The sequence below is a fragment of the Uranotaenia lowii genome, chromosome 2, assembly GCF_029784155.1.
Source record: "Uranotaenia lowii strain MFRU-FL chromosome 2, ASM2978415v1, whole genome shotgun sequence".
Taxonomy (NCBI): domain Eukaryota; kingdom Metazoa; phylum Arthropoda; class Insecta; order Diptera; family Culicidae; genus Uranotaenia; species Uranotaenia lowii.
This window is the reverse complement of record NC_073692.1, coordinates 333528651-333549527: the sequence shown is the minus strand read 5'-3', so window position 1 is coordinate 333549527 and position 20877 is coordinate 333528651. Positions and strand designations below refer to the sequence as shown.

General features: G+C 33.0%; 1 protein-coding gene across 1 annotated transcript in view; it reads left to right on the top strand.

The window, feature by feature from the left end:
- Window positions 1-2752: 2752 nt before the first annotated feature.
- The window catches only part of LOC129748030 (solute carrier family 12 member 4), a 780735-nt gene continuing 762610 nt past the window's right edge, over window positions 2753-20877 (top strand). The window contains exon 1 of the mRNA XM_055742491.1: window positions 2753-3059. Within this exon, the coding sequence (XP_055598466.1) occupies window positions 2951-3059 (109 nt within the window). The 5' untranslated portion in view covers window positions 2753-2950. The remainder of the gene's footprint in view (window positions 3060-20877) is intronic.

Here is a 20877-nt window from a genome sequence, read left to right as displayed (position 1 = left end):
GAGAACAGACGCGTGCGGCCACCTTCTCAGTCTGCGTGCGACCAAAGAATCCACCTGGTTGGGTACCCGATCTCCGCTTAGGTTACTCGCATCCCAGCCGGCACCACGGGGAGGAAGAGATAGGAGTTGTGAATAAGAGGTGATATGACCACTATGGGGTCTCGTGTTGCACATTATCCACCGTTTACCAGCCAATGATTTACATTTCAATGATTAGCAGGCTTTGATTTGCTTGCTAGTACAGGTGGAATCTGGATGGTCATTTCTAATGCCCATTGTGATGGTGAAAACAACCCAGCCAAAGGAAATGAAAAATCGGTTGACAAAATGGGTGTAAGGGTGGGTGGGGCTCATAACTGTTACTGAAACCTTACTCAGGTTCAAAAACATAACTGTAAAAAATTTCAAGCTGATCGGTGGTGTGGATTTGTATAAGGTGCATACAAACAAACCAACAAACAAACAAACTTATAGGTAGTCCAACTCATTTTTATATATTAGATAAGAAAAATGCGCCTAGTATGAAATGATAAATGTGAACAAACCTTTAGAATTATCTTTTCCTGTCACTTATAAACTGTGAAATTAGTACTGATATAGCCAAAAAATACACATTTTGTTTAAATTACCACTCCATGGCCTTCTTTCCATAACGGCAGGATGCCAAATCTGGCCTTAACAGCTCAGACAATTCATGTTTCTTCAGGAAAGACAGCAAACGCTTTTGAAACTCTTCTACGTAAATTTTTAGGCTGCAACAAAAATGTCGCTTTTTAAGCCACTGGTACAGATAGATTGCGAGATATTTCTTGGCAAACTTTTATAGTTTGATATGCTTGAAAATGTCCGCCACTTTTCTCCTTCCGGCTACTGCATAATACTTTTGTCCAGGAAGTTGATTGCTTTGGCGTAGGTTTCGTCGTCCATTACCACGCATTCAAACTTTGTCAACAATGTCGTATCCAGCTTCCGAGATCTTATTTTTGCCGGAAGGTTTGGCTTATCGTTGTGGTTTGGAGTCACTACCTTCTCTCAGGTCGATAGTCCGGATCGTTTTTAGTTCATGCATGGTTGTAAACAATATTTACAACTTATTTGCGACATCTGGAACAGAGAGGTTGCACTTGAAAGCGCTAACCACGTTTTGTTCTTCCCAGTGGCTCCCAGCATTCGATTTCCCCTAGATCCAGGCTTCCTCATTGTCGACAAACGTTCCCCATAACACTTCTATTACATTGATGACGGTTGGTTCGGCCAGCTTCTCCCCTATCTATATTTATCTACATAAGCCGATTTAGTTTTGGTTTTTAACTGATGAGTTTTAAACTGCGATTTTTTTCCATATCTCTAATGAGGTTGCATGAATGCCATCCAGTATTTACTTTGCATGGTGCGTTGCATTTCATTTGTTTTTCAATTATAATTGAATTGATTTTTTTAGAGCCACAACTTCAAACTTATCTTCCGATACTAATCCCGTTTAAACCTGCGAAACTCTCAATTTATCCAAGCAGTTTTTGACCTAACCATCGTTAATCCCCGCACACTGCATTTTGGTGGAGAAATTTCCCCGCTGATCATAGCGCAAGTCCTCAAAAGAAATCTGCAATTTTCTTATCATGTTCACGGCACCCTGGCTGGTATCTACCGGTTTAAAAGCTCTTATCAGTTTATTTTCCACTGTTTCACCTAGTCACATATTTGACAATTTTTTGTTACCGTGATAAGCGAAACATATAGGCATTAAGCGACAGCGGCCAGCATTTAGGCTGACGAAAATTGTGTTTTTTTTTCAACTAGTAATGTCGTAATTCTTTCATTGTCATTGACGTTTACTGTTTTAAGTGTTGACAAAAGTATTGGAATATGATAATTACTTTGAGTAGTTTTTTTTTCTGTAGCAGAAATTTAGATGTAGCTTGTTTTCTTTAACATAACATCTTGTAGTATTGCATTGTTATATTTTAAACTTATAAAACTTTCTTAAAAAAATATTGCAATATCACTTCAGGTTGTATTTTCTGGACCTGATTTGAGATAAACTTGTTATCATGAATAGCAACCGGCTTTCATATTCACAAATTTCAGTTATGTGACTGATTAGTTCGCGAACGGGGTGTTGTCGGTCGATTTTGGAACGTGATTTTTTTTCTTGATTACTCAATCAACATCAGGTGTGAAAACTTAAAATTTTGACATCAAATTGCAAGTTTTTGATAGTTTGTGACCTGGATTGTATTAAAGATTATTAAGGAATGAAGTATTTGCCTTACAGTTAACAAATAGGTCCTTGGAATTCCATTGATCATTGAATAACCACCCCCGCCGATAAAATGACGCTGCTCATAAAATCCGGTTATCTAAAATAAGCTCATTGATATTTTGGCGGAGGTGGGATGTGGGCATGTTTATTGACAGATACATATTATCCCATCGAAGCCGGAGGGTGATAAATGGATCTAGGAATATACTTCACTTGTGGGGGCGGGCTTAAATATTAATCTGTTTTAATCATATGGTACACTCAAAAATGGTCAATAGATTTAGTGTGAAGTTAAAGAAAAAAAAAAAACATTCGGCGTGTGTGGATTTTGACCCTTGCTCAGCTTTCAGAATCTGTAATAATTTTTCAAAATTATGCAAATCGTGGATCAATCATTTCAATCAGTGATTCTGTTTGAAATAATACAACACAAAGTTTGTCAAAAGCTCTACTTGACATTTTTTCTTTTTATTTCAGGTTCACCTTAAAAAACAACAACTCGGCAATCAACGCAGTGTTTTGTGAAATTTTAGTGTGATATTCAGTGAAGATGAAAGTTCGTTCTCATCCGTAATTGGTGATTGTTGCAGCTTTAATTTTTAGCGGTAGTTTAAAAATACCAAAGTTCATAGGACAGTGAAAAAAAAATTAATACCCAAAAACGGTGCAACGCTTCAAGCCGGCAAAATGACGGAACGGTTCAAGGTAACCAAATCGGATGCGGCCTTGTCGGAAAAGGACGAGGAAGCAGCTGCCGTGTACGGCAAATTGCTGCCGTCAGTGGCCGAGAAAACAGGTGAGTTTCCAACAATTTCCCTCATATGTAGGTATGCAGCTAACATAAGGTTGCCAGATTGCCCGGTTTTATCTGGGTTTGCCCAGATATTTGATATAAAATTTTGTAACAGTGAGGCCCGGCCCCGTTGTCCGGATTTCATTGAAAAACGCCTAAATTTAGCCCGGATTTTTTCACATTATTTGGCAAATCAAACAAAAATAAATTCTGTTGAAAAAATTTTTTATGTACGTTTCCAAAACGAAATTTTTCAAGCAAATTTTATTAAAAAAATCAAGAAAGGATTTTTTGGAAGGAAATACGATTTCAAATCTGTCAATAAATTTAAACAAAATTTTTTTTCAATTTTTTTTCTTGATTTTTGTTGAGTAATTTCTGGGTTTAAAAAAAAATCCTGGATATTGCCCGAATTTTTAGTCGTCAATTTTGCATGCAATCAAATGCATGGATTTTTCCAGGTTTTGATATAAAATTTTCCGGACTTGTCCGGCTCGGATACTTGCTAACAAAAACTCTGGCAACCTTAAGCTAACATGCTAAGGGGCTGCAGCAAATTGGATGGATGTCCATTTGTGGTGAAAATGATTATTGCTGGTTTCCTCCCTAGTTGAAAAAAAAAAAAAAAATTACGACATGCTAGACCGTCTTTGATTTACGATGTAATTGGACGGTTTACTTTCTACATTCCTTCAATTAAATTATGCAAATGGCATAGTACCTTGGCGTTTTGTTTTTTTAGTCGTTCTGGTTGTAGTTTTGCAACTTTTACGTATGTGAAATCAGTACACATGAATATGGACAAATGTTAACTATACTATAAACACTAAATTTTCGGAATCTCCAAGTATAAAAAATCTTTATAAAGAAAATTTAAAAAAGAAGAATCTAAGATACTTCGATGATGACTACGAAGTTTGTTTAGTTATTCGCATTTTCTGTATTGCTGCCTTTACGGGACATTTTTTAATTTCTTTTTGTTAATCACAAAAAAATTGGAAATTTACAAAAATGTTGGATTAACAGATTTGCTTAAAAAATCGTTCATTTTCAAATTTGTAATTTTGAAGATTAAAGTGAAAAAAGCAATAAAATTTTGAGGTTATTCAGGATCGTCTTTTATTTGCGTAAAAACTTTTCGTTCAAAATTCTGTAAACTTAACCAGACTAAAATGTTACTCATATAGCACTCTAATGTTCAAGTGTGAAAACAATACCCAGATCTCTTGCAGTTCTGTCAAATGAGGGGGATCATTGGGATTTTCACCCCCTCCTCCTATGCGGAAAAATCGTTGCAAAATACACGAAAATACTTAAACTTAAAATTAAATTTAGAACTTGTTTTAGTTGGTATAACATTGAATTAAAAAAATATTCACTCCGTGGGTGGTGTTTATCAAACAACAATGGTGGTTGTTTGATTTGCCGTTAGAAGTAAGGAGTTAGAAATTTAAATTGCAGTCAAATTTGGGGTAATCCATTTTTCAACAGCGGCTTTCAATTTTCCGTTTCAAATCTTCCACATCATATATGAAGAAAAGCAGCTATGCGAAATAAAAATCGCATATAAAATATTAAGCTCAAGTTAGAACATTAAATCAGCGGACTATGTTCTAAACAAGATCTTGGAGTGATTTTTGACCAATATGGCCGGATTTTAAGATTCACCCCAATCATATCTTAAATGTGGTTTCCAAATTATGTACACGATGGTAATTAAAATTAAATTATAAATCCGTTTCAGATTAGATAAAAAAAAGTTGATTAAGACTCAATGTTATGTTTTAGTTGGTGATTTTAAAAGATTTTGGCGTCATGAACTTTTTTTCGGATTTTGTCTATTTGGATCTAGTGATAGTGCTATGACTGGTGGAAATTTTAAAATGGGCCAATTTTCACTGATGTCAGTCAATGATAGTTTATTTAAAAAAAACTTGATGTTTCCTCGTACAGATTCCTTTTTCTTAACTCTAAGCGTACATCTTTCGAGGATATGATGGCTGGCATCTTACAAATGCTAAAACCACCAACCCACAGAAAATGTACTATGTGTGCCGTGACCGGGATTCGATCTCATACTCGCTGGCTTAGAAGACTTGAAGGCTATCCTCTACGCCATAGGCTGCGGCTGAACTAATAAAATTGCATTAAAAAATAAAAACTAATTATTTTTTTCTTTGAAATTATCCTTTTGGCGGGGTTTCTCTAAAATAGTCATAAAACCGCAGTTGCTTTTACAACACTTTTTCGATAAATGATTAAAAATATGATAATCTATCAATCCTTGTTACTGAAAACAGTAACTGACAAAAGTTACAGTTGTAAAAAGTTACCGCTAAGCAAAGCTAAGCAAACTATGAGAAAACTGTAAATAGGGCGACTTTTCGAAAAATGATCAATTTGGTAGCCTCAGAAATCCTTGGTCAATGTGTTTTTCGATCCTAAAAAATCATTGGCGGTTAGGTTTAAGAGTAACCACCGTTCTGGATTGCTTTTTGATAAAAAATATATTATAAGCCAGAAAGGAGTGATGAAACATGAACCCCGTCTAGAGGTAGGGTTGGAAAAGTACGACCGAAATTTTAAAAATATTCTCTAAATTTACGTATCATACAACTTGAAATATCTCAGTTTTTTGTAGGCCAATTTTAACAAAACTACATAAAAATATAGCTTAAGGTCATTGTTTCAAAATTAAGAAAAAAAAATAATTGAAGTTTGTAAAAACTACAACCAAATAAGTAGAAGAAGTCAAGTTCCTTCAAGCCTATGCAATTTTAGGAAAAAAAATTGCAAAATTCTATTTTCATCTATAAAGTTTTTCGTAGAAAAAAATTGTTTGTTATCATGAAACTAAACTTTTGTGAATTTTTCAGAGATACAAATTGGGTACTAAATAGAGGGTTAGTGAAGGATCTAGATTTAACAAAAAATTTCTGGTGTTAGATATACAATACTTAAGCAAAAAAAAATTAAATTCTACAAGTTTAAGAAAATTCAATTGAAAAAAAATATATCGGACATCACAAAAGGGCGTTTTCATCATTTTGATATTAAAGATTTTAGTTCAATTTACGAATGTGTAAAAGACTGCAAAGCGTTTTGCTTTAAAAAATACCTAGAATTTAATTTGTTTTAAATTTCTTTCAAATTAAGTCAAATTCCTAAATTATCATAGAACTGGATTTGAAAGATTTTTTTCTTTTTAATTTCTGGGATTTTAATCCTATGCAGATGATACGTCTCTTGGAGGAAAAAAACTTATGGAAAATTTTAAAGAAGTCAACATTATTCACAACCCTCGAAAAAGATTTTAATCCTTTATTTTGAATCAGGAAAGTGTTTTGAAATTGATCCCATTATGTATCCATCAAGGAATAAATTATTATTTTTATTCATTAATTGTTGCAAATTCGTTACTTTTCGAAACGAATAGCTCAATCGTTCCGGATTTAATTAAGATAAAAATGCAGTATGAGAGCTTGAAATTCAAGAGCAAATAAATTAAAGTTGAGTTTCAAATGCGTCAGAATCACATTGCCGGACTTTATTTCAGAAATAAATTAAAATTTTGATATAAAACTGTTCGATCACAACTCACAATGAGAATGAATTTTAAAACTGATAAAAACAATATGATTTTTCCAATTACCTATTCAGAAAATTATTCCAGAATAATAGCAAAATAGCAAATTTTTCTAAATATTTTTAATTTCCTAACAATTATTATCAAAAACTTATCATTAATATTTATTCTATCGAACGTAAAGATGGAAACAACAAGTGTATTGAGCTCATAAGTCGATAATTTTGAACTCCTTTGTATAAAACTACCAAAATAATCTTTTTTTCAACATTTTCTCGCGTGGAATATTATTTATACGCGGATTGAAGTTTTAGCAAAGGCTATCGAAAAATGTTTGTGTGGAAAAAAGAAATTGAAATTCTTTTTTCTCTTAATTTGAAACTTTTCAAAATACCTTTAATTTAGTTCAATGAGATCAAGTGCGCCGCACCACTCCCTTCTTCCTCACTCTTTAAAAACTTTCCTTTTTTTTCGTTTATTATTAAAGTTGTTCTTATTGGCCGATTTTTGAAAATTAGTATAATCACCCCTCCAACCAAATAAATTCAATTTTCTAGTAAGTCATTGATAAATAATTCAAAAGGACATATCTTATTCTAAAATAAATTTGATTGAAAATAAATTTTAAGCAGTCGAGCTTTCAAATTTGAAATCGATATTTATGAATCACAAAAAAAATGCGAAATTTTGAATTCAGCTTCAGACATGAGAGTTAATGCACAGCTATTGAATACTTCAAAAGTAACAGAAGATTTAAAAAAAATCTAATTCTAAATTAAATATCAGATCAGGTTAAAAAATAACCATGTTAAAAAATTGTTAGAAAAATGTTAATGATTGTTATTTATTATTCATTTTAATTTACATTTCTTTTCTTCATTTTCAATTGAAGGATTGATTGAAAAACCCCACTATTATCTAGAATATGAAACAAAATTCAATCACTATTGAAAATGTGAATTCTTGATAATAGAGTAAATCCATTATGAACTAAAGAGTATTTATTCAATAGTCAGATTTTATTTTGATAAAAAGATGACCACAATTAATTTTGTTTCAAGAGTGTCAACGATCATAGTTAAAGATAAAACCTTTTTCTATATTAAAATTCTTCCAGTTATCAAAATAAAAGCCTAAAAATGTTCAGTCTTAAAGTATATTGATAACTTTATATATTTATGATAAAACATGTTTAAATATATTTACAAAGTATAAATTGGAAAATGAGTGATCTCGTAAATGAACAATAAGAAACTGATAAAAAATTATAATAATAATGAATTTCATGTTCTGCCTTGAATATTGAAAACACAAAGATAGTACAAATTAAGTTAACATTGCGCATTAAAATTTAACTAAAAAGTTGCAACTACGAATCATTTTCAAACTTTCTAAAGAATAAACATGATTTAATTTGATAAAAGGTTCCGAATATTTTGTCGCCCTCAATTAAAATATATGGTCCTTGAAAGGACAGAAAGTGGAAACTATGTTTTTTCTCATAATAAAACTAGTTCCCATGGCTTCCAAGTAGATATTGTTTTCAAAAGAGTTTTCAGAATTGAAAAACAGAAAAACTTATTAAAAATATTTCATAAAATTTCGGAAGTTTAACTTTAGAATTCGGTAAATTTATTTGGAAATACAAACTTAATATGATGATGAAACAGATAAGATTTTTATCGTTGTTGAAGGGTTTTTTTTCAATAAATTCGGGTAACTATTTAAAAAACATATTTATTAAATTATGATTGATAACTCAAGGAAACAGTATTTTGGAGCCTATGGTTTAATGCTTTATTTGGTAGATTTAAGCGTTCTGAACTTGAATCTTTTGTCAAATTTTGTCTATCATCTTAAATTTTGTTGATCTGAACTTTATAAGTTTTTAAATGTATCTGTTTTCAGAGAAATCCAACATTGAAAACTGATGAAATATCAAATCTACAAAAAAACTAATTGTAAATTTGTATATTTTACCTATTTCATTTAACTAGCGAATAATATTTCAAAGATGATGATGCATTATCTAAAAAAGGTAAATTTTACAGATATCATTACAAGTATTAATGACATTGCTGAATAAAATTTGAATTTATTTGACAAAGTTGGTTTGAAACTTAGAAAACGATTAGGTTTTTGCTTGCAAACATATTTAAAAAAAATCAACTTGGTTTAAAACGTCTTTTAAATTGGGAAAAGTCATTTTTGGTCAGAAGTTATACGCCTTGAGTTTCATGCCTCAGGTCTCGTGATCTCAAGTTTTTGAATTAGTTCGTAAGAACCTTTTAAAAAACGAGTGTTGAAAATTATGGACGGGGAAGAACTGAAAAGCTGTAAAAAAGCTTAAGCTTTCAGTAAAAAAAATGACGATAATACAATTAAAATTAGGAACAAAATGAACTTTCAAAATATGAAAACAACAACCACATTGGATTTAAAGTCTTTTAATATTGGGAGCCCAAATAGCATCACATTCAAAGTTATTTTATCATAATTGATTCGAACAAAAAACCGAATTTTCCATTCGAAACTCAAGTCCGAACGATACTCTACGAAAACCTATCCCCACTTACCTTAAATATTCTGGATTCTTTCATAATCAAATTTCCAATAAGATTATATTTATATCTTGAAACGCAAATATTTTTTTCTTTTTGAATTTGGCTCGATGGTCTGAAAATTTTATGTGATATTAATTTTTCCTGCAAATCAGTCACATTATTTAGAAACTCCGACGTTTCGGTGTCGTTAAACACCATACTCAGGGATTCTACAAGTGTTATAACGAACCGAAACGACACCGACACCTCGAAGTAGAAATATAATATTGTTCGTTTCTAAAAAAATGAGACTGATTTGTCAAAAAATTATCATTAAAATATACAGTCGAAATCTAAGAATTTTTTTTTTTATTTTATAGTGGTGTATCGATTAAAAATAAAATAAATATGAATTATGCTTACAATATGATTCAGAAATGATGGCTGTTAAACTGAACTCATTACGCTTGGTTAATTATGTAAATAATGTAAAAAAAAAATCTTTTTTGCTACATCTTATCCGGATGAATTACCTTCTTTAGTCAATTATGTATTAGGAGCATGGAAAGTGATTGATATGTAGGTTCTTGATAAATGTTCATAAATATAGACACAAACAACACATGACGAGAAAAATTTTCGAAATTTTGAACTTTTAAATTCTACTGCAAAATATCGGAGGATAAGCAGAATGTCGCAAAAAAAATAGTATTTTTATTCCTTATTTTCATTACTCATGTTTATTTTTCTTTCAATGATCATTTTCATACCATAACCCAAACATAAATATTTTAAAATAACGTATTTGTGATTCAGTGAAATGTTTCAGTAATTCAGTGAGATAAAATTTCACTGTTATTAGTATTTTGCTGAATCTTGGATTTTAATTCTTTATTAAAAATGGTACTTCTTTGCTAAATTTTTATATTTGAATTTCAAAACTTCATTTCGACTGAATCAAAGCATTTCGAATTCTAATTACGGAAAATAGGGTTTCTAACCAAGAATTTTTAACATGAAAATTCCAAAATTCAAAAGTAGATGCCTTTAATCTCTATAAATCGGGATATCATTAGTTTCAGAACTATTTATTCTAACTTCTAAAATCAATTCAATTAGGGGAGATAAGAGCAGGATAGCCATATTAAGAAGAATGTTCATTTAACCAAAGAAATCAGCTTTAATATGTGAGTAACATAATTGATTCGAGTTCAGACTCTAAAAAAGTCTATTTCCTAATGGACTGAAACTTGAACAAGTAGATAAAAACGTTAAAAAATGTATTTTAATTGTTTTTGCCGAAACCTGAAAATCAGCCAGGAGCATAATGAGAAACCCCTCTGGGGCAGTATCAGCACCATTTTTCGGAGTACAGTGAGCGTTTTCTGCCGTAGAATCTAGCAGCGATCTCAACTCGATGAAGTCAACTGAATTATAGAGCTACAGCTTGACTTGTTTCATCTGACGATTTGGCATAATTAAAGCTGTCGGAGCTTAAATCAGAGGACTAGAGTTCGATTCCGAGGAGAATTTTTTTTTTCATTTACCAATCATGATGCATTTTGCACTAAATGGTAGGTCGTTGATCCACTAAACAATGCAAAAAAAAGAATGACTATTTGTATTATACACACAATTCACACACACTCATACATTATGTTTCAGGTGCTTTATTTTATGATGTTGTGAATTGAGGAACAATGTGTACATAATGTGGCAGTCAGTGTCTACATTATAGATCAAGATGATCGAACGATCATAAGAGCTTATTTCCCGGTGCTCAAAAATTATAATATTTTTGCCCCTTGAGAACCTAGTTGTTTTTTGTAAAAATTTCTGATAAGGAGATTTTTTTTATGCTGAAAAATTAATACTTTAGAAACTACAAAACTGTTCCTTGTGAAAATTTATTTGAAAAAAAAAACCTATTTTCTTGGAAAAAGCGGTGCCCAGTCCGCCCCGGGTGCCCGTTATGCCCTTTTTTCGACTACATACTTTCTATATTTTTTCACCATGCAACAGAAAATATGTGGGTTAAACCATCAATCGAAACGGGAATGTCACACAATCATACGACAAGACAAACCCAAGCGACGAATGCTATCCGTTTGATGAATCAATTGGCTAGCGTGTGCGGCAGATTCCAGGATGATGATGACGACGACGGCGATACTCTAAGAACGAAACTGCGGCTCCACTTACCACTTTACTTAATTAGACTATTAATAACCAATCGGGTGGCTCTCTGCTGGTGAAGCGAAAAAAAGAAGATACACTGACTAAGTGAGTCATTTGTTGATATGCGGGCGGCTTCTCGCTGAAGTGGTTGAAATTAAGTCGGAACGTTCGTATTATTAGATTCGAGGAAATTTGCGTGCTTGTTGAAATTGTTTCATCAATCATTTTGTCTAGCCTAAACAAGCCGAAGAAGGGAGCCAAAATTTTTATTTTACTCAATGTCAAGGTACTTGCTCCGACACCTGATGCTAGTGGCTGGAGCCAATTTTCACAAACGAACTGGAAACGAAAGGGCAAGGATTTGATTTCGAACGTTTCGAAAACAATAATTCAACAATCAACAGCTTGCTTCCGGTTGTTGGGAAAACTCGGCGAAGAAACAAAATATGTCGGCAAATTTGGCACGCTTTCGGTTATCCGGCTGTCCATTTTTTCGTGGCATTTTTCTTCTTTACTCAGTTGGTATTCGATTTTCCCTGCCTTCCCTCTTGAGGAAAACTTCAAGCCTTGCAAAAATATATTTCTTTGATAGTTCTTCTCGAAGGAATCCATTCCTGTAGCATAACCACTTTGATTTGTTTCTAGACGTTTGTTTGAGACCTTGAATTTCAATGAGGATTTAGACCCGGTTGATTCTTTTGAATTGGCTTAGACCGACTATCGTCTGCAAACAATTCCACCATAGTCCGAACTAATCCCTTCCTAAAAAGAAACAATTAGGTAGGTAGTTGCATAGGACTCGTACAGTCAAAAGAAGGAAACTAAGTTCAGTTTTTGATTGGCACTGAGAACGGATTATTTTTCGGGTTGATGGTTGAAGGACAGACGGCTTTTGCGTCTTCCAAGGCTCTACATAAGGGAGTATTGTGCTGTTAAAGAAACTTCTTCAAAATTTGAATTGAATTTAATGTGCCATCATATTGATGGTTTTTTAAATTTGGAAAAGAAATCATTTTAATGGTTTTTAAAATTTGGAAAGAGGCAAATATTCAAACGATTTTGTTAGGCCTTAAAAAACCAACGCTTTATGGTTTAAGATAAAACAAATAATAATATTTAGAAAAAAAACTGCTTCGATTTTTATTGAGACTTTCGACTGTTAGAAATTTCTGAGACCTTGAACAAGTTAAAATCGTGTATCTATCTATCACATAGCTCATAGCAACCAATAGAACAAACTTTAAAGTTATTATTTTCTTTCAAAGTTGCCGTAATATAAATGGTTACTTCTGACATCGTTTGCTATCATTTGAAGATTGTGTCCTAGATTTTTTAAATTCATATCTGAGGTCTATGACTATTGTCATACAGATAAACAAGTGCGAAACATCATTGAAAACTTCACAACATCGAAATAGGGGGTGATTCTGTTTGAAGACTGTCCTGCTTCTTGGCAGCCAAAACATAATCTGATTACGCAGTCGGCGTGCTGGAACGTACAAGTTTAGTCTGCAATTGCGGGCAGTTAATGGCATTTGTTAAGATATCGTAGACGAGGATGGGGGGCTAGTGATATAGCTCAGATGGCAAGTGAGTTGCTTCCTGAGCCGATGTCCGTGATTTCGAGCCCAAGAGTCGACATCGATGACTGTTGTACCGGATACGTTTTTCAATGACTGTCCGCCAACTGCATCGTTGATATAAGTCGCGAATAACATACAGATGTTAGAACGGCTATAATCGAAACAAAAAAAATATATAGATTTGTAGATAAGTTCTTTTTCGGCTCAAAAACGTCATTGATTGCAGGGCATACCTTTATTCGGTCGTAAACAACACTGGTTCTGAAAAAGATTATACGCTTACATTTTTCGGCGATAACTTCCATACCGTGTAATCCGCACCATACTAAAAATCGTTCGATGTCCTCCTGAAGCGCATCACAATCCAATGTGAAGTCAATGGTTCGGTAGATTTTAAGATCATCTGCGAACAGCAGTTTCGGCGACTGGAGGAATTTTGCAAGGTCATTAAAAAAAATCACGAAGATCAGCGGTGCAAGATGACTACCTTGCGGAACACCATGTCGAACACGGAGAAGTAAGTTCCACGACGATTCAGCAGATACGAATACAGGCATTTAGCTGCACAATCAGGAAATCTATATAGATGAAGTTTTTTTTCTTATGATTTTCTTATGATTGAGGTACTTTAGCGAAAGCCTTGGCGAAATCTACGTATATCAAATTCACTTTAAGTTTTTTACCTGTTGTAGAATGAAAATCGCTGGCATAGGTCATTAGATTTTTCATCGTTGATCGTTTCTTGTTGAACCCTTGCTGGACATCGGTGAGTATTGGAGTGCCTGCTAAATAAATTTTCTCGTATATCAGGACTTCTAGCACTTTTTTGAAATCAGAAAAGAATCGATATTGGCCTGTAATTCTCTTCACAATGAGCATTTTCTAACTTATGGATCGTTGAGATTGATGCGATATTCCACGAAGTTGCAGCTTCTCCTAATGCACAAGACGTCGGAGAGATGATCATAGAAGGTTGATACAGTAACATAGATGTTCAGAGCTTTGAAAAGTATTTGCCAGTTTGTGACCAGTAGCATATCCACAACACAGTCAGTGTCACAGTGCATGAAGCCTAGATTTGATCTATGCCGGATCCGTAAGCTCGTCAGAAATATAGTCGAACAGATAAACAGTAGGATGATGATGTCGGTCGGCATTTAATATTGCGTTTGAAGGATGTAAAAGATCAGCTATACTGGGTCTAAATATTCACAAAGAGAAGTTTCAGAATTCTACCATTGGCATTCGAAAGCGAACACATCTGAGACAATCCGGAAGCTATTGTCGATTTGATGACAGCAACCTCCTGCTCGGCGGAGGCGTTCAAGGCTAAACATCCCTCTGCATCCTCGTCGAAGGTCCAAAGCAAATTCGGTAGGTTGTAATCCCCAGCTACGACGATAAGATCATTACTACTAACCATATTCATCAGGAAGTCGAGAGCAGACATGTGAGGCGCATACATGGCAGTTTCGCAGTTAGGCCTTAATTACGCGCAGCAGAAATAGACATTGCGACTCCGATCTTTGATCCGAACAACAACTTGTTTTAGGTGATCACAGCCTGTTATTGCCACCGAGGATATGTCTGTTTCATGTCGAACTACACCTCCTTCACGTCTTAAATGGATTGTATTCGATCTTATAGTTAGAGGCTAGTTCACTGTTGCCGATGTCGTTTTTAAGCCACAGTTTCAAACTGCATACAATTTTGGCACACCTTGAATAAATGTGTCTAAAAACCAACAATGTTGCCGGCTGAGTTCGTTCTAAAAGGTGACACCGGAACAAACGCATGATTCTTAAATAACTGTTGAAAATAAATTATTTTAATTCAGCTTTTATACTCTAAGCTACAATTTTGGATAAGATTGTATCGGATGAGCCGTAAATCGGAAAGTCTAATACTAAGGTCTCAAAAATTGTAATGTGAATATTTTTAAGTTGGATCAAAAAGATAACGAACCTTTATTATCTAGAAATATAGGAGAAATATCGGCATGGCGAGCACCTTAAGCTTATGGGTGGTTTAAGCATTTCATTTAAGAGAAAACTTTAGACATTCATTGCTGTATGGTAATAGTGGCATGTGAGATATTTGAAACATTTGATAATAAGAAAGCATTCTGAACAATAACTGCTGTTAATTTGACATTAGTAAGTACCTATAATGCCTATAGTTTGCCGACGTGAGGGGTTAGATGGTCCCTAAGTTGTTGTTTCTCATTTGGTTAATGTTAATTTTCGTTCAATGTTGTCATTTCGACTTTCAAACATCTACATAGTTTAAGCAGCATCTAGCAACTTGCAGAAACTTCCACTTATGCTTAGATTTAAGAAATGGTTTCTGAAAAACTTGGTTCGAATCGTTCATATTCTTGAGAAAGCCTATTTGGAGTTTCAGTAATTTACTCAACCATTATTATTCAACATTTCTGAAGATGCCAGTCCGTTTTCTTTACACTTTGAATTATTTCCAATCATTTGTGGACATTTTAAGTTTATTTAGAACGATAATTTTAGTAAAATTGAAATCAATATTCTGTGGCAGTTTTTTCAACTGTTCTCGTAAGGAATAACGGCATCTAAAATTAAAAAAAAAACATTCATATGTTATGTTTTTTGATGATGAACGTTGGTCTTGACATTCTACAGATAATGAAAAAAATTTTAAACTAGGTTATGATTTCTTATATTCGAACGATTTTCAATAAACTTTTCGAAGCAGAGTGAAGTGCGCCTTATCCGTTTGTCTACTAGCATGTTTCTTATTTGATTGAATTTAATCTTGAAGTTTTCAACGGAACGGCTTTTTCCTGACAAACACTATTGGAGCCCCTTAATGATTTAAAACAGGTCTTAAAGTTAACCGGTTCGTTTTGCCCAAAAGCAAACGGAAATCTTTAGAAAACCTTTAAAGATTAACGAATAAGACGAAAATTAATGATTCAAGTGATCCTGTTTGTATATTTCTTATGAAGAATTTTTCCTTTTTCATAACTATTTTAAAATTTACCGGAATTTTAAAAAAAATATAAAAGATTCATCTTAGCGAAGACGTCTTATGTCCAGTTTCCCTACCTTGTTAATCACTTAAATGCCTACACATATTCAGCAAAATTGAAGATGGCCTTGGCCGTGATTTTTTTTTAACTAGCAGACCTGTGACATTTGTTTTCTAACAGTGTTTTCGTTTATTGGCAGTGGCAACCTAGTTACCCACGAGTTTTGCCCTAACTGCTGTTATTATGTTCGTTTATTGATTCAGAAGTCCACAAGTTTTGCCCGAGATTTGAACCTCAAGCAGGGGGTTGCACCCCGTAAAAGTTGTCAGTGTTGGGGGTAAAAATAAGAGTGAGTATAGCAACCATATATTTGCATCGTCCCGGGTAACGATTCTTTTTGTTTATTCAGAAAAAGTTTTGCCCCGCGCTAGTGGAGAAAAACGAAAACGGCATAAGTTATCTCTATTTCTAAGTTGAATAGATTTTTTAAATATTATTTGATTATTCATTTTAAAGTTCTTTTACAAAAATAGATTTTCGTATTTAATTTTTCATTTTTTTTTTGCTAATATTTCCTAAAACCTTTTCAATTTTGAAACTAGACTTTTAAGAGGAATCCTTCAGTAATAAATAAGGAAATATACTTTTATGGTTGGTGCAATCTTTGCACCTGCTGCAAAATCTGGTGAATATAGCTTATTTGAATTGAACATAGAATAAGACATTTTTTTAAAAGAATTTTATTTCTTGAACAAATTTATTCCATGCTCAAATCAAATAAGCTTATTGTATCAAGCTCTTGAAATTTGATTAATTGATTTTTCAAAAGAAAAAGAGTCAATTTTTGTGTTTCGAATTTGATTCTGGCAAATTCGATCCATATTTTAGATTTAAAAAAAACTTTAATGTTTATAATGTCAATCAATACACCAAAATAATATGGAATATGGAATACTTTCATTCAAAATCAATTCTGTAATGAAAATTCTGTAGATGATTTTTTTTAAAATGAAATCCAGTTTTTTTTTAACTAGACACAACTTGCAAAATAAACTCAAATTCTACTATATATTTGTGACTTGAAGTCCTCAACTAAATAGCCATTTTGACAACTTCAACACAAGTCAACCAATCACGAAATATCTCGTTTTATTTCTTGCACGAATGTGTTGCAGTCAGAAGCATAACTGAAAAGATATAAACTGAATCAATAAACTATATTCTACAAAATTATACTCAACGGCAAATAAGAGATACTAAATTTGTAGAATTTGTTTCAGTGGTATCTGATATATAGAATGTCGAATACTGGTGTTTTTGCCATGTTTGAATTCTGCATAACAAGGAAGTTTAAGTGCTGCGAATCTGAATTTGAAACAAAACCTACACAAAACAAGCTTACAATTGTAAAAAAAAGCCAAGTGACAGTCTTCATATTCTGCATATTCTGATACTAAGGAAAAATTATCCCGAAAACACCAGACAAACGGATTTTATCCATGAAAATATATTCACAGTAAGTTAAAGATTACACAATTGTTATAAAAATCACGATTTAACTCTGAAACATTTAAAACAGATTAAAAGACAGCTTCAAACAACCAGCCGAGTCGACCTCAACAAGAAAACGAAACTTTTAAAATAAATTTAATATATTTGTAATTGGCAAAATATTTTATAAAAATTCATTTTCAGTCGCTGAAAAAAATCCAAAACGAATTGAAACGTTTGTTTGAAAATTGTTTTTGCTTTTAAAAAGACTGCCAATCGGAATTCCCATAGGAGAAACAAAACCTCAAGATGGTATCTAGTTTTTTTTTGCCCATTCAGAAAATTATTATCGAACTATTGAAAATGCATCTGAGTTTCGAAAACTATAAATCTAGTTTAGAATGAAATACAAAACCGAAATTGAACGATGTTTCAAAAACATCTTTCCATATCTATTTTCTCATGATGATTCGAACCGAAAATCGATAATTTTAAACTGGATACAAAATCAGAAACATGAAAACAGAAATAAAATTCTTATTTTGTATAACGGAACCAAAACCTCAGAACTGAGTTTAATCTCATGAAAATTTAATATGTAGCAGGATTCTGAAACTGGAATTCGTTTTCGAGATTTTGGCATTAGTTCTGAGTGAATGAGATTTTACTCTTGAATTAGCTTAATCAATCATCAAAATTCGAAGAATATTTAAAAATTTTTGGTGTGGAGTAGAATACTTCGCTTGCTGGACCCCCCGTTTTCATTTTAACTGCAAATAATTTCCAGGAATTTCGAGTCTAATGGTTTCGAGAAAATTCAAATTGTTAGAATTTGAATTGCTTCCTAGTTAGGCTTCTTTATTCAATGCTCTTCATTCACAAGAACAATGAATTAGTGTTTTCGAAAACAAAATCTAAAAATTAGGAATAAACCTTTGGTTTAGAAATGTACATTTAATTGCGAAAAAGAAGCATAATATAATTGAAAGTATTCAGATCATCCACAATCAGTTTCTTTTCCTTTGATAGCTGTTGAAAAATTGTTTTTATGCTTTGGAAGATATGTTCAGAGAAAAAAAAATCATGTTAAAATTAACTATCGAGATTGAAAATATAAAAACGAGAGCAGAATATAACAGTTTTATTACACGAAGATGAAGTTAACAAAAAAAATATATAGGCAATAAAATAAGAATTGTGGAACTAATGATTGACCTTTTTAAAAGCTTTTGATACTGTTTTATTTTTAAAATCGAGAACAAAAACATATAAACTACTAAAAATGTGTTTCATTCGGAAACTTTAAATCAATCCAAATATTTTTGTTTTTAATTTTTATGTTCCTAATTGTTTGAGTTATCTATAGGCTATATACATTCGTCTTTTCTAAAACATACGGGTGCTGATTGATGGCTTTAATTTTCCCCCACTCACATTCTATTTATCTTTGAATTAGTGACGATCGTAGTCAATGCGAATTAATTTAACAGAAACCACCGATACCAGAAAGCAACCAAACACACATCATACCGTGGGAGGTTTAAACATAAAACAGTTGAAAGAATGAAAGTTGATGAATGATACCATCGCAAGATTCCACCAGACGATACGGTCGGAACCGTTTGACAATTCCGAGGAATATTTGATTGGCCGATGTCGAGTTCTTAGGGTTAGTTTAGGGGGCAATCCACTTAATTTTTTTTAGAGCCAAAGGGTTTCCTAACACATTCTTGAATTGGAATCTTAAATTCACAACAGTTTTTTTATGCAATAAGTTGCAAAAGTGGATTTTTTCAGTACGAGTCATGAATTTAGTCGATTGCAGAAAAATTCGAGTTTAACTTTGAGTTGCATAAACGATTTATTGCAATACCGAAACATACCCCCCAGAACCAAGTTTTTCAAAACCAAACATCGTTACGAGAAAAAAAATATTGCGAAGTTGGAGTAATAATTTTCATACAAGTTTACGCTCCAAAACTGTTCCACATTTTTTAATTCTTTGTTTTTGCTGCTATTTTATAGTCATTTCCAGTCTAATTTGAAATTTTTCCCTGCTTCCTGATATCAACCTGTCCAAATAAATTATAGTTATGGTTAATTTTTGGTTATGCTTTGCGAATAGATTTATGGGAAGCTCAATTGAAATTTTGCCACTAGTCATCGCGAAGAACGGCAGCACATGGTGAAACGAGAGGAAAAAAAATAATACTTGCATTGGCGAATCGCAAACACCAGCTTTTAAAAATAGATCACAGCAAAACACATTTTCCGCAACCGACATAATGGAAATTAATTCATAGATCGTACCATTCATGGCCTCTGTCAATTTATTCGGTTTTTGTTTATTTTGTGTTGGAAAAATGAATAAACATTCAGATCATATGCAATAAGCTTGGAACAAAGATCCAAACATGCTAACTGATCAAGTTGGTAAGAAAACTAATCTTTTGAAAAGTGAGACTATTACATAAGAGTCGGGAAGTTGGTCGGAAAATCGTTAACAATAAGAGCTGTTTAAATAACTTTTTATCCAAGGTTTTTATCCTACCAATCTTTTTAAGCACTTTTTGAAATTTTTTTTTTGTAAATTGTGGAATATCAAATTCCCAAACAGAATATTCACCTTTATTTCATCGACACGTGCCTGAAGACAGAATGTGATTTGAATAACCGGAAACTATAACAAACGGGTTGCCCCTTTCATTCCGCTATCCGAGAAACAGTCCAGTTTATGTGTACGGAAAGTTGCTATCCGAGAAACAGTTCAGTTTATGTGTACGGAAAGTTGCCGTACTTTACGATGATAGCCCAGTCGAAATGCATATTATATGGGCCATTTGAATCTACTCCCGGTGCAAAGAAAGACAACCAAACGGAACGAGAGTAGCTACTCGACAAGAAAACGCATTTGTTTACACTTTGGCTACTTTCATAACAAATGAACGGCTTGTATTCTACTACTCTTGGACAAGAGAAAGGCGCTTACGGGTCAGTTAGATATTGGACTTGAAAAATTACCTTTGGTAGGTATATCGATCGATGGTAAACAACGGAAAATACGCTAAAATAATTTAGAAAAAAACACGGATAGAAGAGAGGCGATCACGAACCAAGAGAACAGAAAAAAAATGAAGAGAGAAGAGAGAGGACAAAAGAGTGAAGTGAGAGAGGAAAGAGAAGAGCTAAAAGAAATGAGAAGAGTGAAGAGAGAAGAGAGAAGAGAGAAGAGAGAAGAGAGAAGAGAGAAGAGAGAAGAGAGAAGAGAGAAGAGAGAAGAGAGAAGAGAGAAGAGAGAAGAGAGAAGAGAGAAGAGAGAAGAGAGAAGAGAGAAGAGAGAAATAATGTATTATTTTCATTAATTTAGGCTGGAACAAATATCAACTTCTTCTCTTGTCAAACCCCCCTCATCCCCCCCTCTGAAATTTCCAAAAAA